We start from the raw sequence: 20,289 nt of genomic DNA, 5'->3' as shown, positions 1-20,289 counted from the left end.
AGTGATACTGTGATTACAGTTAATAGTTTAAAAATTCTAAACTTTGTGGTAATTTTCTTTACATTTTCTTTACAATAATATTATAAATGAATATCGATAAAATTGTGTGTTATACAATTTTTTGATAACTTTTAAAAAATGTCGACCTGGCCCTAAAGTGGCCACCATGCGTTTTTATGTAAAATCACTTTTGAATTTTTTTACGATGTAATATTTACCAAAATATATTATGGAAAATGTAAATTTTATCGATTTGGAAAATTTTATGATGAATAATAAAATAATTTAGTGTTTAATGTATGAAACAGGATAAATAATTATCAATATTTTAAGATGGCTTCTTATAAGCGAAAAACAGAGTTTGCAACTATTGATTCTGTAATTTAAGGTTTGAATTAAAAATTTTGTAAAATATAAATGTAGTTTTAAAAACCTGGAAAAATTCCGTTTTTTAACCTGGACAACCTAGAAAAGTCAGGGAATATAATACCGTTTAGGAGTTACAGTCGTTCAAAAAATGGGTGGCCCCTTACCCTACTTAAACTGGAGTCTAAATTTTGACTCGGGAGTAAATTTTTAATAGATACAAATAATTTTATGAGATACATTTTGCAGAGATGGAAGATATGGGAATGACAGTTATAACAAGTACGAGTCGAAGAACAACTCGTTAGAGCATATGAATGAAGTTAGGGGAGGGAGAGAGAGAACTTCACTCGTGAATGGACCATTCCTTCGTTCGGTACTTGAGTTACCTCGAATATGTTAGTAACTAGTATATAAGTAATTCTCTCGGTCTCCCATTACATGTACATCCAGGCATATTACGTTAGTTGTTAGAATAACAAGACTGCAAAAAGCAATATCATTTTTCGTTCGAACCAAAGGAAATTGTGTCTATGATCAGACAATTACCATTACCAGTCGGATGCAGACCGTCGTAAACCATTTCCCTATAGGCGTCAAAATATATAATCAAAGAAACTTTATTTTTACTTTTTCTCGAGTTTTTTTCTCTCACTTGGAAAGAAACCCAGCGAAGTGTATTTTCTTTAAATGTTTTTTTTAACTTTAGAGATACAAATCGTGAAAGAAAACAATGAAAAACGAAAAACACTTCCCTTTCATGAAATTTTTCACATTTATAGAAAAAAATTTCCTTTTTTTATCTGTTGGAAAAAAATTGAAAACAATAGAAAAAGAAAAATTCTTCCCTTTAATAAAATTTTTGCTTTCATAAAAAAATTTTTTTTTGAACTGTTAGCAGAAACTGTTAATTCTTTCCTCTAATGAAAATTGATGTTTTAATAAAAAAATTTTTCTTGAAATTAATAAACAAAAATATAATTAATTAGTAAATCAGTTAATAATTGAATTTTTATAAAGTTTGAATCTGAAATTATTCTGAGAAATCGAATGAACTAATTTTAAATAAACTTCCACTGCACTGCTTTTTTCTGTTGAGTTTTGAATTGAATATTAAAAAGCTCAAACAGCAGTAGGTAATATAATTTTCATGGGAATAAAATAAAGTACAGGAAGAAACGTTTCTCTGTAACAGTAGTTTCTAAATGTGGAAGTACATAATTTAAAAAGTAATAGTGGTTTGGTTTACATGTAATTTTTGAAAGTCAATAAACATAAGTTTGCTGCCGAGATACATTTGACTCGCACAGCTGGAACTATGCACCCATAAACTTACCTCCGCAACACTCCGCCGAGGAGACTCGCGTTCAAGCACTCCGGCGGTGATAATCGTCTTTGAACCTCCGCCACTGTCACTTTGTACTTGCTGGTGCTGCTTAATAACGATAACCTTCCAGGCACCGAACAAAAAACGTCCGAAGGTTGTGCATTCCCTGTTAACATTGCCTTGTCACCCCTGTCCGATGGTTTCATATCTGCAAGTAAATTAGATCCCTCTATTACAAAAGTTATTAATACTTATGAAATATATCGGCTAACAAACTTTATTCGTATTCTTATTACATTTAGAAACTGAACATGTACTTTTGTAGGGGAAATATTTAAGGGATATTAAAAATGTAAACTTATTGAAAGGAAGCAGTCGATGAAAATTCATTTCTATATAATGCATCGATAACTCGCGTTATTGCATCGGCATCGTTCCCCTGTGGAATGCTTAATATCGAGAAGGGCCGGTCAAAGCCGTCGTGTTATTACGCAAACTATAAAGCGCGCGATGGTCAGTTTGAAAACTCTTCTTCGTTGAATTGAGACTTGAACCATGGTTCGAGGTAGAATAAAGAGCTCTAAACAAGAAACAAGGGTTGCCTTTTCCACCCTGATTGAACAAGGGGTGATGAGATTATTAGCTGCTTGCAGAGCAATTTCATTTCTTCAAATTCCTTAAATCAAAGTCTATACAGATTTTGCCCTCTATAAAATCCAGTGTATCTCATTTTTCAACCAAAATATCAAAATAAGTCTTGATTATTATTTTAAATTTAAAATACGTCGTTGCTTTTTTTATTATAAATATACAGGGCTCGAACCAGGTCCGCAAATCCCGTAAAACTCCGTAAATTTGTTTAAAGTCCGTAAAAGTCAGTTTTCTTCAAAAAAGGTCCGTAAAGTCCGTAATTTCATTGAAAAAGCAAGAAAAGTCCGTAAATTCAACAATATAATTTGGAGAATTTTTGAGAAGTTACAAATAATTCTAAAAATTCAATTATTCTCAAAAGTAATAAAATTTTTTGCGGAAATTCAATCATTTTCAAAATTTTTCTTAAATTCTCATCAAAATTTATAACGAAATACCAAAATTCTTCTCCGAAATTCAATTAGTTTCAAAAAATCATGAAAAAATTAAATTATTTAGAAAAATAACAAAATTCTTCAAAAGATATTCAATTACTTTTATAAATAGCAAATTTCTTTGCAAAAATTCAATTATTTTTAAATTTTAATACAACTTTTATACATTTCATGAAAGAATTAAATTTTAAAAAAATTTTAAAAATTCTTAATAACAGTTTTCGAAAGAATCCAATCATTTTCTAAAATTTTAATAAATCCTTCAAAACAATTCAATTGTTTTTATAAATAGTAAAATTCGTCGCAAAATTATTTTTCATAAATAACAAAATTCTTCTCAGGAATTCAATTATTTTCAATACAATTATTAACAAATTCGATTGTATTCAATAAATTAAAAAAAATTTTTTAAGGGCATTTGAACCATTATGACGTCACAGTTTGTTCAAAGCATTTGTTCTAAATACGTGACGTCATAATGGTTCAAATTCCCTTAAAGAATTAAATTATTTTCTAGAAATTTTAATAAAATTCAAGAATTAAATGTTTAATTTCCATTATTAAGAAAGACGATTATTGTAAAAACTTGAAAGAAATTGTTCATATGAAATTCAATTACTTTGAAAACATTCAATTAATATTATATTAAAGAAACTCCATTATTTTAAAGAAACTCAAAGAAATTCTTCAAAAGAATTTAATTAAGATTATGAAATTTTTTTTTTAAATTCTTCCAAAATTCAATTATTTTCATAAATAATAAAATTCTTCGAAGAAATTCAATTATTATCAAATTTTTTGATAAAATTCTTTGAAAAAATTCAATGATTTGCAAATTTTTTTGTAAATTTTTTCGCAATAATTCAATTATTTTCATAAATAATATAAAATTTTTACAAAGATTCAATTATTTTCGTAAATAATAAAATTCTTTTTACGAATTCAATTATTTTCATAGATAATAAAATTTTCGCAGGAATTTAATTATTTGCAAACACATTTTTTCATAAAATTTTTCAAAAAAAATCAATTATTTAAAATGATTTTTATAAAATTCTTCGCTAGAGTTGAATTATTTAAAAAAAATTAATAAAGTTCTTCGTAAGAATTCAATTATTTTCAAAAATTATTTTAAAAAAATTTTATAAAATTTGTTGTAAGAATTCAATTATTCTCCTAAATAATAAAATTATTCACGGGATTTCAATATTTTTAATACAATTTTAATTAAAATCTTCGAAAAATGTTATTAATTTCAAAAATTTGATTCATTTTTAAGTCAATTAATATTAGAAAATTCTACGAGAATTCAATTATTTAAACACAAAAATAAAAAATTTATTGAATAACTGAAAGTTTCTTAAAATTGAATTCTCGACAAAAAATTCAATTATTAAAAATTTTTAATTAAATTCTGTTCAAAAATTTAATTATATTCATAAAATAATTAAAATTTCACAGGGAATTCAATTATTTACAAATTTTTTATAAATTTCTTCACAATAATTTCATTATTTTCATAAATAATAAAACTCATCACAGAATTTCAATTATTTTAAATTCAATTGTAATAGAATTTCTCGAAGAATTTAATTATTCTTAAAAATATTATTATAATTTGTGAAAAGAATTGAGTTATTTACAAATTTGTTGAAGAATTCTTTATGAGAATTCAATTTAATGACACATTCAATTTTCCAATAAGTTATTAACTTTTTTATTTAAATAATTGAATTCTAGTTGAATTTTCTAATAAAAATTTATTTAAAAATGGAATTTCAGTTAAAATTTTATAGATAATAATTGAATATGAAAAGCGCATTAAAGCATGCATTTTTAGAAATAATTGAATTCTGAAAAGGTTTTAAATTAATATTTTAACTAACAATTCTGCGAAATTAATTTTTTTCAAAAGTTTTAATTGAATTTTTTTTTTGAAATTTTTAGAAGTTGTTATTTTTTAATATATATTTAATTACACTGAAAAAGCCTAGGTTCAAATTGAGTAGCCTACGCTACACAATTTGAAACGCAACAAGAATGAACAAAAATGAGTCCAGGTTTTTTGTGTGTAAGAAATTTACGAATAATCAAAGTTTTTGGTAAAATTGAATTGTCAACAAATGAATTTGAAAATTCTCAAAAAGAAATTTTTTTGAAAATTATTAAAATAATTTTAGTTAAAAATTCTAAAAAATAATTATTGAATTGAAATGTTGAAAATAATTTTGAAGAAGTTGCAGTAACAAAATTCTTATTGTAATATGAAATAATGATTTTCGTCAGTAATAATTGGTCCGTAATTTTTTATTTTTGGTCCGTAAAGTCCGTATTACTTCCTCATAGAGGAAGTATTTTTAAATAATTTCACTGGTTCGAGCCTTGTAATAATTATAAATAATGAATTTTATTAAACATTTAAATTATTAAACATTTTTTTAAAAATTGTTTACGAAAAATATAATTTTATTGACCTGTCATCGTCGTTTTTTATTCTTCCCAAAAACCGTCATATATATTAATTACTAAGTTTATTGTCGTGAATAAAAGAGGAATATTGGCCATTCAAAATTTACGTGATTTAATGAGAATTTAATGATTTATTCATCGTGTGGTAATTAAAACTAGTATATGGCTATAAAAGCAAGTCTACACTTTAATTGATCACTGTAAACGAGAAGAATATACATCACAAGTCTCTGTGGTTCAGACTTGTGTGCTAGTGCAATACTATAAAAAAAACCATTCTAGCAAAATATTAATGTCAAAATAAAAAAAAGTCTATAATTACATTGAGCCATAAGAGAATTATGGGGACAAAAAAAAATATTGTTCTTCACAGTTGAATATTAATATTTCTAAATTTTTTTTTCTCCGTATCCACAAATATTCTCTGCAATATTATAATACTAATTGTATGCATCTATTTCACTAATTTTAATCATCTGATTCTTATTTTCAAATTTTTCCACAAACTTTAATTAATCACCGTTTTTACTTTTGAGATGTTAATCACCAACAAAAGGATATTTGGCTAATTTTTTAAAATTCTTCTGCCATATTGAATCCCACATCTTGTATTTGTTAATTCTGATAACAAATTCGCAAAAACCCCTGACTGATAAATTTCTAATGACTCCAATCTACTTTATCATTTTTTTCTTCCGCCATATTAAATCCGCCATTTTGGATTTTTAACTTCTGCTACTTTGATGAAAAATTCACGTCTAGCGACGAATTTTAGTTTCAAGTGCCAAAAACACGATTACAATATTATAATAGTGGAAAATAATTTTAATAACAATCTACAAAATTTATGAACTATTTATTTGTATTAAATTATTAATATTTATTAACTATTTTATGTATAAATATTCCCTTGATCTCATATATATATAAAACATCATTAAATTGATAAGTGAAAAAAGAAATAAGTCCTCTACAATCATTATATACGAATTCTAGTTTTAGACCGCGACTGTCTATCTTCTTCTCATTACTCATCCATTTTTTGTCTTAATTATTAACGACTCGGCCGCAAAACCAGTTCAGAACATATACGCCGATGAAAATCACCGACCGGTTGCTTTCACGATAATCATCACTATTAAAAGCGTTTTGAAAATTAATACAATAATAATTGCACTAATTCGTTTATAACATTGAAATCATCATATACTAATATGGATTTTGTAAAAAAGATTGCGGTGATTAAAAAAATGTTCAACATTTTTTTTATTACAGAAACATCTTACAATTAATCGACTTTAATCAATTTTTGGCGGTTTTCTCCAAAATATGATCGATTTCTTCATGTTTTTGCAAATACAGAGTTGTCACAAGAAATTAATTTTGTTTTTCGATTTCCAGACGAAATTTTTGACTATTTCCATGATCGTAAAAATATTCTGATTTCTATAATTGTATGTCTAATGAGAGTAGTGCTAAATTTGATTAAAGACGACACGACGACAGTGAAACTACAAGTACAGTTTACATTGATATTGCTAGGATATTGATCATTAGAATCCCTAACAAGGACACTTGCAAGATAGGAATTCTTTTGTCAATGGACATAGTCTTTTGATGCCGTTGTGAATCTTTAGCATGTAATTTTCTACTTCTCTATACCCATCCTATCAAGATTAAAGGTTTTCTTATCTGCATTGTCAATCGCAAAAGTAGGTACTGTTCTTCGTTCTTTGAACATCATCTAAACTTATATTATATGGTATACGTTGTGTTCAAGATTTTATTTTATTTTTTCGTAAAATATTTCTCTTCGCATTGAGTTAATGAAAAGGTGTTAATACTTTTCCCTGAATTTATAGTTATACGCAGTTATGTATTTCTTAAAAGTAAAAATCTTTCAAGAAATCTTTCATCAAAAAATGTCTCCTAGAGGACAGGTTTGGAACATTTCGACTTTTTCTGAAAAGCGTGACTAAAAGGGTTAAATGATTAGTTAATGCTTATGAAATTATGTTTGAAATATTAAACTCACATTATTTGTCTGATTTATTGAAAACGATTAGTTTTCTTTTAAGACATTCAAATGTGTATCTATTTATTTAATTTATTTTCAAGAATAGAAAGATTCAAATGCCTTTGACTTTGTATTATGCAAAAATAACGGGGTATGTAATTGGTATAAGGTTATAAATGTAAATACAGTGTGCAAAGAAGACACAAGGCAACCACATAACAAAAGGATTAAATATCAGGAAAAAATCAGCAACTATTAATTTTCTAACTTTGCTTCGAAATATCTAGTGCTTAAATAGTGTTTAAATATTTGTGTTTATAAGCACATATTCTCTCCGGGGATATAAGATAGAAGCTATGCTTATTATCGTAAAATAAATTATTATACGCCCCCGCAAGTTGTGTCTTTATGTAGAGCCTGCACAATAACTTATGATAAACTGTGAACAAATGAAAGTCGAAGAAGGTATATAACTGATAACGAATACCGCGTGATATTTCTTTGATTCCACAATAATATCAATGAAATTCTACATAGTTCTCTGAAGGTATAGAGTAAAATTTCATGAAAAGGTTAAATCCTTGTAATATCTTATCTTTTATTGAATAATATTTTATTTATTATATACATTAATTCTTAAGGATTTTTTAATTTATATTCAAGGCTAGAACCAGTGAAATTATTTAAAAATATACTGACTTTACGGACCAAAAATAAAAAATTACGGACCAATTATTACTGACGAAAATAAAATCAGTCCGAGTCGAATATAAGAGAACATTTTACTTAAAACTAGAAATTTAATTTTTCATAACTGTAAAACATGAAGGAATCGATATTTTATAATAATTAAAGATGGCAAATTGATAGAATCATTATTATTATTATTTTTAATAATTTTCGAAAAAGTTCTTTGACACTTTTCAAATCCATTTGTTGACAATTCAATTTTACCAAAAATTTCGATTATTCGTAAATTCTTCAATTAAATAAATATTAGAAAATAACAACTTCAAATAATTTCAAAAAAATTCAATTAAACCTTTTGAAAAAAATTAATTTCACAGAATTGTTAATTAAAATTTTAATTTTCAAAGATTTTAATTTAAAACCTTTTCAGAATTCAATTATTTCTAAAAATTCATGCTATAATGCTTTTTAATATTCAATTACTATCTATAAAATTTTAACAAAAATTCACTTCTAAATCAATTTTTATTAGAAAATCCAACTAGAATTCAATTATTTAAAAACAAAAATTAATAACTTATTGAATAATTGAATGTTTCATTAAATTGAATCCTCATAAAGAATTTTATCAACAAATTTGTAAATAACTCAATTCTTTTGACAAATTGTAATAAAATTTTTAAGAATAATTACATTTTTCGAGAAATTCTATTAAAATTGAATTTAAAATAATCGAAATTCTGTGATGAGTTTTATTATTTATGAAAATAATGAAATTATTAGGAAGAAATTTATAAAAAATTTTAATAATTGAATTCCTTGTGAAATTTTTATTATTTTATGAATATAATTAAATGTTTGCGCAGAATTTAATTAAATTTTTTTTAAATAATTGAATTCTTTTGGAAAATTTTATTTCATTTTATTAAAATAGTTAATATTGAAAATCATTGAATTGAGAAAAATTTTTAAAATGATCGAAATTTTTGCCAAGAATTTTATCAAAATTTTTTTAAATGATAATTATTTAAAAAAAGAATTTTATAAAAAATTTAAAAAATAATTGAATTCTTGCAACAAATTTTATTAAAATTTTCAAAAATAATTGAATTCTTACGAAGAACTTTATTAATTTTTTTTTTCTAAATAATTGAATTCTATCGAAGAGAATTTTATAAAAATCATTTTAAATAATTGTTTTTTTCGAAAAGTTTCATGAAAACTCTGTTTGCAAATAATTAAATTCATAAAAAGGATTTTATTATTTATACGAAAATAATTGAATCTCTGTAAAAATTTTATATTATTTATGAAAATATTTGAATTATTGCGAAAAAATTTATATAATATTTGTAAATAATTGTATTCCTTGTGAAATTTTAATTATTTTATGAATATAATTAAATGTTTGGGCAGAATTTAATTAAATTTTTTTTAAATAATTGAATTCTTTTGGAAAAGTTTATTAAAATAGTTGATATTGAAAATCATTGAATTGAGGAAAATTTTTGGAAGTAATTGAAATTTTTGCCGAGAATTTTATAAAATTTTTTTTAAATAATTGAATTAATTCAAAGAGTTTTATAAAAATTTTTAAAAATAATTCGATTCTTGCAACGAATTTTATAAAAATTATTAAAAATAATTAGATTCTTACAACGAATTTTACTAAAATTTTCAAAAATAATTGAATTCCTACGAAGAACTTTATTAATTTTTCTTTAAATAATTGAATTCTAGAGAAGAATTTTATAAAAATCAGTTTAAATAATTGATTATTTTGGAAAAATTTTATGAAAATTGTTTTTGCAAATAATTGAATTCCTGCGAAAATTTTATTATTTATGAAAATAATTGAATTCATAAAAAGAATTTTATTATTTACAAAAATAATTGAATCTGTGTAAAAATTTTATCTTATTTATAAAAATAATTGAATTATTGTGACAAAATTTATAAAAAGTTTGCAAATCATGGAATTCTTGCAATGAATTTTATCAAAAAATTTGATAATAATTGAATTTCGTCGAAGAATTTCATTATTTATTAAAATAATTGAATTTGGGAAGAATTTTATTAAAATTTTTCATAATCTTAATTAAATTTTTTTGAAGAATTTCTTTGAGTTTCTTTAAAATAATGGAGATTTTTAATAATTTTAATTGAAAGTTTTCAAAGTAATTTCTTTCAAGTTTTGACAATAATCCTCTTTCTTAATAATTGAAATTAAACATTTAATTCCTCAATTTTATTAAAATTTCTAGAAAATAATTTAATTCTTTTGAAAAATTTCTTTAAATTATTGAATATACAATCGAATTTGTTAATAATTGTATGGAAAATAATTGAATTCCTGAGAAGAATTTTATTATTTATAAAAAATAAGTTTGCGACGAATTTTACTATTTATAAAAACAATTGAATTGTTTCGAAGGATTTATTAAAATTTTAGAAAATAATTAGATTCTTTCGAAAAATGTTATTAAGAATTTTTTTAAAAATTGAATTCTTTCATGAAATATTATTAAAGTTGTATTAAAAATAATTGATTTTTTGCAAAGAATTTTATTACTTTTGAAAATAATTGAATTTTTGCAATTATTTGTAACTTCTCAAAAATTCTCCAAATTATATTTTTGAATTTTCGGACTTTTCTTGCCTTTTCAATGAAATTACGGACTTTACGAACCTTTTTTTTTTTAGAAAAGACTGACTTTTACCGACTTTAAACAAATTTACGGACTTTTACGGAATTTACGGACCTAGTTCGAGCCCTGTAATTAAAATTTTGAACCATTGCCGCTAGAAAAGAAAATTTGACTATGAATTTATTTCGAATATTATAAAGTGCTTCGTTTCCATATCTACATATTAAAGATTATTTTTCTAAATTTAGTTAAATTAAAATAATTGAAATTAAATTGAAAAAAATATTTTTATGAATCTGTAATAGAAATATTCTTGTATATGAAGAAAAGATTCATGTTTTCACTTTGTTTACAGTATGTGTCAATGTATAAATAACTAATAACATTAAAATAAGAAATGACGTATGGCCATGATGTAATAAAGTGTTGAAATTAACAAAATTTTGTGAGAATTTTAACCTATGGAAGTAGAAAGGAATAAAGTTAACTTTTAATTTTACTTCTCGACAAAGTTGTAAAATTATTAAAAAATAAGAATTATTCTACGAAGGGTAAATATCTTGTTTCAATGCAATAACTCATATTTAATAAGTAAAGCACCGCATCGCAGGGAAATCTGTTCCCTGTGATATTACACTTCCTTCTTTGCAGACTAATACATTATAATTGATGGAAATTAAAAACATGAGCCGATAATAATTATTTGCCATCATAAAACGGTTGACAATTAATCTTTATGAAGCAGGTCGTGACTAACCTTATAGCACCTTGGCTAATATATCCACGCCCCGGCTAGAGTGACAAATTGTCTCCAGTCTTGCACTTCCTAGGCGATATCTCGTCTTAGACAAGAAAGTATAGTAAAACTTCGAGGAATATCACTAACTACTGAGAAACCTGCTTTCCAACCTTTCAAAGCAGATGAACAATTTTTTAAAATCTATTATTTCTGCGTGATTGGAATTTTTAACTCGCCTTTTTTATCTGCAATCTGAGAAAGTTTTGCTCTTCTTGTATTACTCCGCACGTACAATCAATTACACGTATTAGGCATTGTGTTACGTTTGAATAATTTATTTTATCAAACACTCCGAGACTGCTTTTTTAGAGTATTTTTATTTCCGAGAATAATTACTTTTTATTGAAGAGCGGATCCATCAGAGAAGAATTTTAGGAAATCGTCCAATTATTAAGAAAGTGAAATAATAAACAATTTTTTTTTAACTGTAACTAATAATTAAAGAACCACCGAAAAACGATTAAGGAGTACAGTCCAATAAATGTTTTTTTGTCCTACCTGCACGGAAAGTATGTCATTTCGGGCACTTAAGGCGGGCGCAAAGTAACACATTACGCCCGGGAGTGGGGGAAGCGGGCGGAAAAGTATTTTGCGCCCGCTTGTTAATTATTCGATTTTCTTCATTAAAATGCGACATTTTCGACTTTCTTTTTAAGTTGACTATAGAACTGCAAATATTTTCAACTTGTTTTATTTTACCTTTAAAAATTTGCAATTTTTTTTTATTTTCTCTAAAAAAAACTTATGAGACATTTGGTTTTGTTCCCATTTCGTTTATCAAAATTGTCAATTTTAAAAGTTCTTGTTTCAGTTTTGTTTAATTATTAATTACTACGTTCTAAATAAATACTATGTTTCCAGAATACATTATTTTTTTATTTCTATTTTAAAACTTCTATCATTATAGACTTCATTCGATATAATGTTTATATAGAGCTTAATTTTTAACTAATATGAGCGTTTAATCGTGCGTGCCCTCAATGCCATACTTTCCATGCAGTTAGGACAAAAAATTATGTTCGCATCATGGGCGCAAAGGTGATTACGACTTTGGCGAAATCACCTATTTTGCGCCCTTGTTACGAAAATAATTATTACACCTTCAGATTCTTTAATCGTTCAATTTTGATTATCCTTATTTTGAGTTTACATTCAAGCGTTATGTATAAAAAAATATTTTCGTTCCCCCTAGGCAAAATCTGTTTTACTATTTCTAGAATTACTTAAATTAAATTAATCAGAAAGTAATAAAATAGAAAAAAATCTATTGCACTTGATTTCTGAAAAAAAAATTATTGCAAAGATATTATGAATAGAAAAACCGAAAAAAGTTATTTATCATCAGAAAGAAATGATTTTAAAATCAGTGCAACTTTTTGCAAACAAATATAAACATTTTAATGACTTGGCAGAGCTGTATAACGAACGCACGTGATTTATGAGGAGCTTATGTGATGTGATTATTACGCGAGGAATATTGATAAATTAATATTTCGCTGTTTGTTGAGTGCCTGTAACGCGTGACACTTACGATCCGCCACGCAGACAGGGTGTTCGCTTTAAAAGAGAGAAAGTAGATTTAGCAAAAAAAAAAAAGAAAAAGAAAAAAAAAACCGCACAGTCACTGCTTAAATGAGGTTTATGCTTTAATAAAAGTCTTACTAATAACTTATCGTTTCTCCTCTAAATTATCATTTCATGAACGATATAATAATACCTGTATATACGATATAATTATATCATGACCAACATTATTATCATCATCATCAATTTTTTTTCTATAACTCGCTTCTAAAAACCTTTTATTCTTTTATTTGAAAAAAAAAATTTTTTTTAATTTTTTTATTCGACAATTCTTTAAAATTCATATAATTTTAAACATTCTAATAATTTTGGTACCTTAATGTTAAACTAGCAATAAATCGCGCGCGGCTGACTTTTCGCTCACTTTTTTCATATAAAATTAGCAATTTTTTTCATACGAAAAATTTTTTATTCAAATTATTTTTTATAAAAATCTAATATGAATCGGAATTTATATAGTTTTAATATTATTATAATTATAATAATCATATATTTTGACATAGGGAATTCAGGGAAAAGTCAGGAATTTTTATTAAAAGTACTGAAAAAAATTAAATTTTTAAAATTCATAAGAAAATTTTCTAAATTTTTGTGTCTTTTTTGTTTGACTTATAAACATATAAAATTACTACGAATTCTGATACAAAACCCTTCACTTTTTTCAAATTTCTGACAAAAATTTTTTTACAATAACTTAAATCTTGAACGACTATCAAAAAATAAAAAAATTATTTAATGAATTTTACTTAAATTCTTCAAAATTAATTTGATTTTAAAAGAATAAATAAACTTCAAACGGTTTCAATTTTAAATTTCATGAAATTTCAATGTTGAATGAATTTAATTAGAAATTTCAATAAACTTAGATTTTTGAAAAAGTTTAATTATTCAAAATCTTCTAAAATTAAATAAATTTGTCAATTTATGTATATTTAACTAATTATAAAAAATAATTGCTTTATAGAAGGATTTTAGTTAACAACACTAAAAAAAATTGAATTTCGATGAGGCTACAAATGATTGCAGAAATTCAATTATTTTCAAAAGTAATAAAATTCTTATGACAAAATTCAATTATGTTTAAAATTAAAACAAAAATCTTGACAAAATCCCAATTATTATCTTTATAAATAAAAAAATTCTTCTTCTAAATTTAATTATTTTCAAAAATTGTAATAAAATTCTTGTCAAAATTTCAATTATTTTAATTACATTTTCTTTTTCAATTATTTTTATAAATAATAAAACGCTCCCCCGAAATTTAATTATTCTAAAAAATTTTAATAACATTTTTGGCAAATTTTCAATTATTTTCAAAAATTTTAATAAAAGTCTTTGCAAAATTTCAATTGTCTTTATAAATCATAAAACTCTTCTTAAGAATTCAATTACTTCTTAAAATTTTAATACAATTCTTCGCAAAATTTCAATTATTTTCAAAATTTTCCTTCAATTTGATGATTTTCAATATCTACTACTTTAATCAAGTTCTCCAAAGGAATTCAATTATTTAAAATAAATTTTAATAAAATTCTATGCAAAAATTTAAAAAAAAAAATAAAATAAAAATTTTACAGGAATTCAATTATTTACATACAATTTTTTTTTAAATTTCTTCGCAATAATTCAATTATTTTTATAAATAATAAAAATATTTTTACAGAGATTTAATTATTTTTGCAAATAATACAATTTTTCTTAGGGATTCAATTATTTTCAAAAATAATAAAACTCATCGCAGAATTTCAATTATTTTTAATACAATTTTAATCGAATTCCTCGAAAAATGTAATTATTCTTAAAAATTTTATTATTAAAATTCGTCAAAAGAATTCAATTATTTAATAATTTGTTAATAAAATTCTTTATAACAATTAAATTTTAATAAACATTCAATTATTCAATTAATAATTTATTTTTGTATTTAAATAATTGAATTCTTTTAGAATTTTCCAATTAAAATTAATTTGATAATGAATTTTAGTTTAAATTTTAGATAATAATAGAATATGAAAATAATTTTTAAGTATAGTTACAGTGATTAAAATAATGATCTTAGCACTCGATCCGCACTTTAATTATTATAAAACATAAAGAAATCGATCTTAATTTCTATGGAAAATTAATAATAATGAAATATTTTTAATATTTTAAGAAGACAAAACAGAATATTTTTTTGAGTAAAATTTTTTCTTTTATTTTCTAAAAATTCCAAAATTTTCATTTTCAGTTGAAATTTTTAATTCGCAAATATAATTTATAAACATTTTTTTCCTTTGTTTTAAAAAAAGACTTTGAATTTTATTTAAACAATTGAAATTAAGAAATAGAATTGATGCAAATTATTTCCTTATGAAAATTGATTTTTTTTTATTCTTTTTTATTTATTTTTTTTTATTTTTCATTTGTTAATCATAATTTTTTTTTAATTTTCTAATTTCTAATATTATTTTATTATGAATTATGAAAAAATACCTACATATTTTCGATTTGTAAAACAATATTCACAATTTAAAAAAATATATGTGACTTTTGACCCCTATAGAGAAATTTAAAAAAATAATACGAAATCATTGAAAAATACTTACTTTGAGATTTTTAAAGTCGATGAATTTAAAAAATTCAAAATGTCAATAAAAAAAAATAAATAAAAATAATATGAAACGTTTTCTACAATAAAAAAATCTGAAATCAGATAAAATACAAATTTCAAAATGGCCGATCCAATATGGTGGACAATGATATTAGAAACCAATTGAAAGAAAAAAAAACAAAAGCATACACAGAAACTAACTGGACAGAATGAATGAAAGAATGCGAAGATTAATTTTGTTAATAATAATTTTGACCCACTGTACGTAATAATTATTGCTCTTGGCAATGCAAATGGCGGCGAGACAGAAAGAAAATATGTTGAATGGTGGCAGTTCTCGAAATTTGCAATATCCTAAATAAATGGGTGTTAAATTCTTTTATAAGGACTGACGACGCGTGTACGCACAATTTCCTGGGTAATCAAAGCACCGGAAACGGACCAATCGTCGTGCAGAAATGTCTCACTTATATCACGACCTCGATTGGTTAGAATGAAGGATTGGGGTGCGACTTTTCGAAAGTTTAATAGTGGAGAGGGCTGAATGAATGCTCGAGGGTGAAAAGTTACTGGTCCTCGTTAATTTAATTAAGGTTTTCATTTTCGTGCATGCTGACTGACTCTCACTCTCACTTTCCCTGTTTTCTCACCCCTTACACACCCCTTTGCAGCCCCCACATGCAGAGAAGGACGCAAGGCTTTATGCTTGTGCGACGCATTAAAAATGGTGACTGCAAAACTATTCTGTCGATTAGGATGTTTTCAATATTCTACTTGGATGTTCAACTAAACTCGAATCAATGAACAAATTTTGCTACTGCGAGAGCAATAAAAAAACATTTTCGTTCTGAAGAACACTTTTCAGCGACATTAGATTAAATTTAGGTACAATTCACGAATCATTTGTTCATTGGAGAACTCGATACATATTTCAATTTTATATCTACTTTTTGTTCCAGCAGGGCTCGGATCGTCTTTAAAACTCAAAAAAAAGTCACTTTTGTCGCATAAATTTACAACAAAAGTCACAAAAAGTCGCATAAAATTTCCGAAAAAGTCGCATGAAATCTTAGAAAAAACGACAAAAAGAAAACATGAAATTGTCAAAATTGCAAAAGAAAAATCACATTTCTCGACAACAGACACATTAATATCAAACAATCCAAAATAATATTTAAAAAAAAATTTAATAAAACTCAAAGCAATATTTTAATTACGTATATTTAACATTTTTTTTTAAATTCTCTTTAAAATGTCAATTATTTTTATAAATATAATAATATTCTTCGCCGAAATTCAATATTTAAAAAAAAAATTTAATAAAATTCTTCTCTGAAATTCAATTATTTTCAAAAGTAATAAAATTCCTCTCAGAAATTCAATGATATTCAATATTTTTTTGAAAATTTTTCGTCAAAGTTTAATTATTTTCAAAAGTTCTGATAAAATTCTTTGCAAAATTCAATTATTTTTAAAAATTCAATTATGTTTATGAATATCAAAATTCTTCTGCAAAATTCAATTTACTTTCAAGAAAAATCAGTTCATCAATTATCTATGTGAATAATAAACTTCTTCTCTAAAATTCATATATTTGCAAAGATTTTAATAAAATTCTTGGCAATATTTCAATTATCTTTATAAATAATAAAATTCATTCTAGAAATTCAATTATTTTCAAAAGTAATAAAATTTTTCGCAGAAATTAAATTATTTTCAAAAATTTTTTTAAATTTTTTGTCTAAATTTTATAAGTAATAAAATGTATAATAAAAATTTAATTATTTTTAAAAGTTCTGATAAAATTCTTAGCGAAATTCATTTATTATCTTCAGAAGTAATAAAATTCTTGGCAGAAATTAAATTATTAAAAAAATTTTTTTTTTAAATTCTTCTCAAAATTTCAATTATCTTTATAAATATCAAAATTCGTCTGCAAAATTCAATTACTTTTAAACATTTTTAAAAAAAATCTGTTCAAAATTTCACTTTTCTTTAAGAGTAATAAAATTCTTCTCTAAAATTCAATTATTTGCAAAAATTTTAATAAAATTCTTGTCAAAAATTTCAATTATCTTTATAAATAATAAAATTCATCCTAGAAATTCAATTATTTTTTATTCTTTTTTAAAATTTTTCGTTAAAATTTTAATTATCTTCATAAATAATAAAATTCATTCTGGAAATTTAATTATTTTGGAAAGTTCTGATAAAATTTTTTGCAAAATTCAAATATTTTCAAAAGTAAGAAAATTCTTGTCAGAAATTCAATTATTTTCAAATTTTTTTTTTTTTAAATTCTTCTCAAAATTTCAATTATTTTTGTAAGTATCAAAATTCTTCTGCATAATTTAATTACTTACTAATGTTTTATAGCTTTGTTTTCAATAATTCAATTATTTTTATTAAAAATAATAAAAAAATTTTTTTTTCAAGTTTTATATAATATAAAAGATAATGATTTTATCACTCGGACATCATTAATTATTAATTTATTATGAAACATGTAGACATCGATTGCTCCGAGTCGAAGACTCGGAGTGATCGATTTCTTCATGTTTTATCACAATTTTTTATAAGTTGTTTAATTTCAAAAAGGTTTGAATTTGAATCTTTTGAAGAATTTTAATTCCTATGGAAAAATAATAATTAAATATTTATTTAAAAAATAAGTTATTGATGTTTTCGAAAAATTTGAAAGAAATTTGTAAATAAATGTAACAGAACATTTTTTTACTCAAACTTTTTTCTTTAAATTAAAAAAAAATTTTTTATTTCAGTGGCATTTTACTTAAAAAAATCTCGAAAAAGTCGAAAAAGTCATACAATCCGAGCCCTGTTCCAGAGTTGACACAAAAATTTTTTTGTTTTCCCCGACTTTTCCCTTATTTCTAGACAAAAACCGTTTTTTAAATTATTTTTTTTAAATAAAAAGACCTCAATGTAATGTCTCAATGATTTGATTTCATTTGATAAAAAATTAAAATTCACATTACAAATTACCAATTTCGATTTATCGTTATTCAAGACTTTTTTATTACAAAAATAATATTTCAATTTCATAAAGAAAAAAATGCAAGGCACATTAAATAGATTGCAAGTTGTTAATTAATTTCGGAATGAGTATTTGCACTTGAAGTGATATTTCTTGCATCGCGGCGAGAGTTTAGAAAATTGTTGAACTGCCATTTATTAATTAGGTTTAACGGTACAATGAGCATATTGTCATTAAAATTTATGTGTAATTGAAACGTCTTTCGGTGTATTATACGAGCATTTAAATAGTCCCTCACGCAAACATATAGTTTTACTATCTAACTAACTTTGTAAATCATTTTACAACATTTCAGCGCAAACGATCTTCCTAAACCATATCTTCACGAGTTTGTCGGTCACGTTTCTCTTTATAGAGTTAATTACCAGTCACTTGTTCGATTTTCATTTCAGGATAATTGCAAAACATAAATAATTATACACAATATGTGCAAATTTTTCATTTTCACATTTCATTTCTGCGAGAGTCAAATATGTTTATACTTATAGCTTTCATTTAGATGATGACATTTTTTACTTTTCTATCAAAATTTATAAATTTTTCAAACTTTAGAAAAAAAAGTAGAATCAATTCTTGAGAAATTTTTTACTTTTCTATCAAAATTTATAAATTTTCCAAAATATGGATCTTTAGGAAGTTCTCAGTACATATATACTTAGGATGTCTATGTCTACAAACTCTGCCCATTTTATAAAAGTTCAAAGAAATTTGTTACAAAAACTCAAAAATTTTTCAAAACATGGATGATAACCATTGCCATACTTTACATGATTTTGACCACACTCTAAAGAATGAAAAATATTCTTGAAAATTTTGCAAAAAATTATATTAGCTATTGCCAAAACTTTAACAAATTTTTGCCATACTTCAAAAGATGAAAACTATTTGTTAAAATTAAAAATTGAAAATTGATTTCAGCAGTTCTCTGTACTTCGCCAGACTCTTTTTTTTATACTTTGAGAAGAAAAGAAAATTTTTTAAAAACGCTAAAAAAATTTGCAAAAATTCATTCTAGTCTCTGGCCATACTTTGCCAGACTCTTCTCTATTACTTCGTAAAATGAAAAAAATTTGTATAAAAAGTAAAACATTTCATAAAAATAGATTCTAGTCGTTGCCCATTCTTTGCCAAACATTTAAATTAACAGTTTAGTGATTAATAATTTTTTTACTAGAAATAATAGTATTCAAATTTTTTAAATTATTGCCTGAAGAAAAACACTTTAAAAATGTTGAAATGACAAGAAATCTGGTGTTAAAATGAAGATTTATATTAAAATAATAAGTATTTAAAATTAGAAAATTTGAAATTTAAAAAAAAAATTATTATATTGTTTAATTTTTGTTATTTTCTTTAGGACAAAAAAATGTATATAACATTTAATTAACGTTTCGAAATTGTTTCGTCATCAGAATTTATTTAATCTATAAAAAAGTAAAAGATTTTTTTAATATTTTTTTTTATATCATATCCTATATTTGTTTATTTTTTTATATTTAATCTATAAAATAATACACTTATTCTTAATTTTGTTAATTAAATGTTATAAACATCTTCCAGTCATAAAGAAAATGCCAAAAATTGTAAACAATATCAAATTTATTATATGGGACAAAACATCTATAAAAAAAAACTTTTAAAAAATTATGATTAACA

The 20,289-nt window shown here is 23.6% G+C and overlaps 1 protein-coding gene across 6 annotated transcripts in view; it reads right to left on the bottom strand.

Annotated features, from left to right (window-relative positions):
* The window catches only part of LOC122498634 (transcription factor AP-2-epsilon), a 376,673-nt gene that overhangs the window by 30,607 nt on the left and 325,777 nt on the right, over positions 1–20,289 (bottom strand). For all 6 annotated transcript variants that reach the window (XM_043606457.1, XM_043606459.1, XM_043606458.1 and 3 more), the window contains one exon: positions 1,703–1,901. In XM_043606457.1, coding sequence (XP_043462392.1) covers positions 1,703–1,901 — 199 coding nt within the window. The remainder of the gene's footprint in view (positions 1–1,702; positions 1,902–20,289) is intronic.

Source organism: Leptopilina heterotoma, unplaced genomic scaffold, assembly GCF_015476425.1.
Source record: "Leptopilina heterotoma isolate Lh14 unplaced genomic scaffold, ASM1547642v1 Lhet_156, whole genome shotgun sequence".
NCBI lineage: Eukaryota > Metazoa > Arthropoda > Insecta > Hymenoptera > Figitidae > Leptopilina > Leptopilina heterotoma.
The sequence above is the reverse complement of the archived record's forward strand: the minus strand, read 5'-3'. Positions and strand labels throughout refer to the sequence as shown.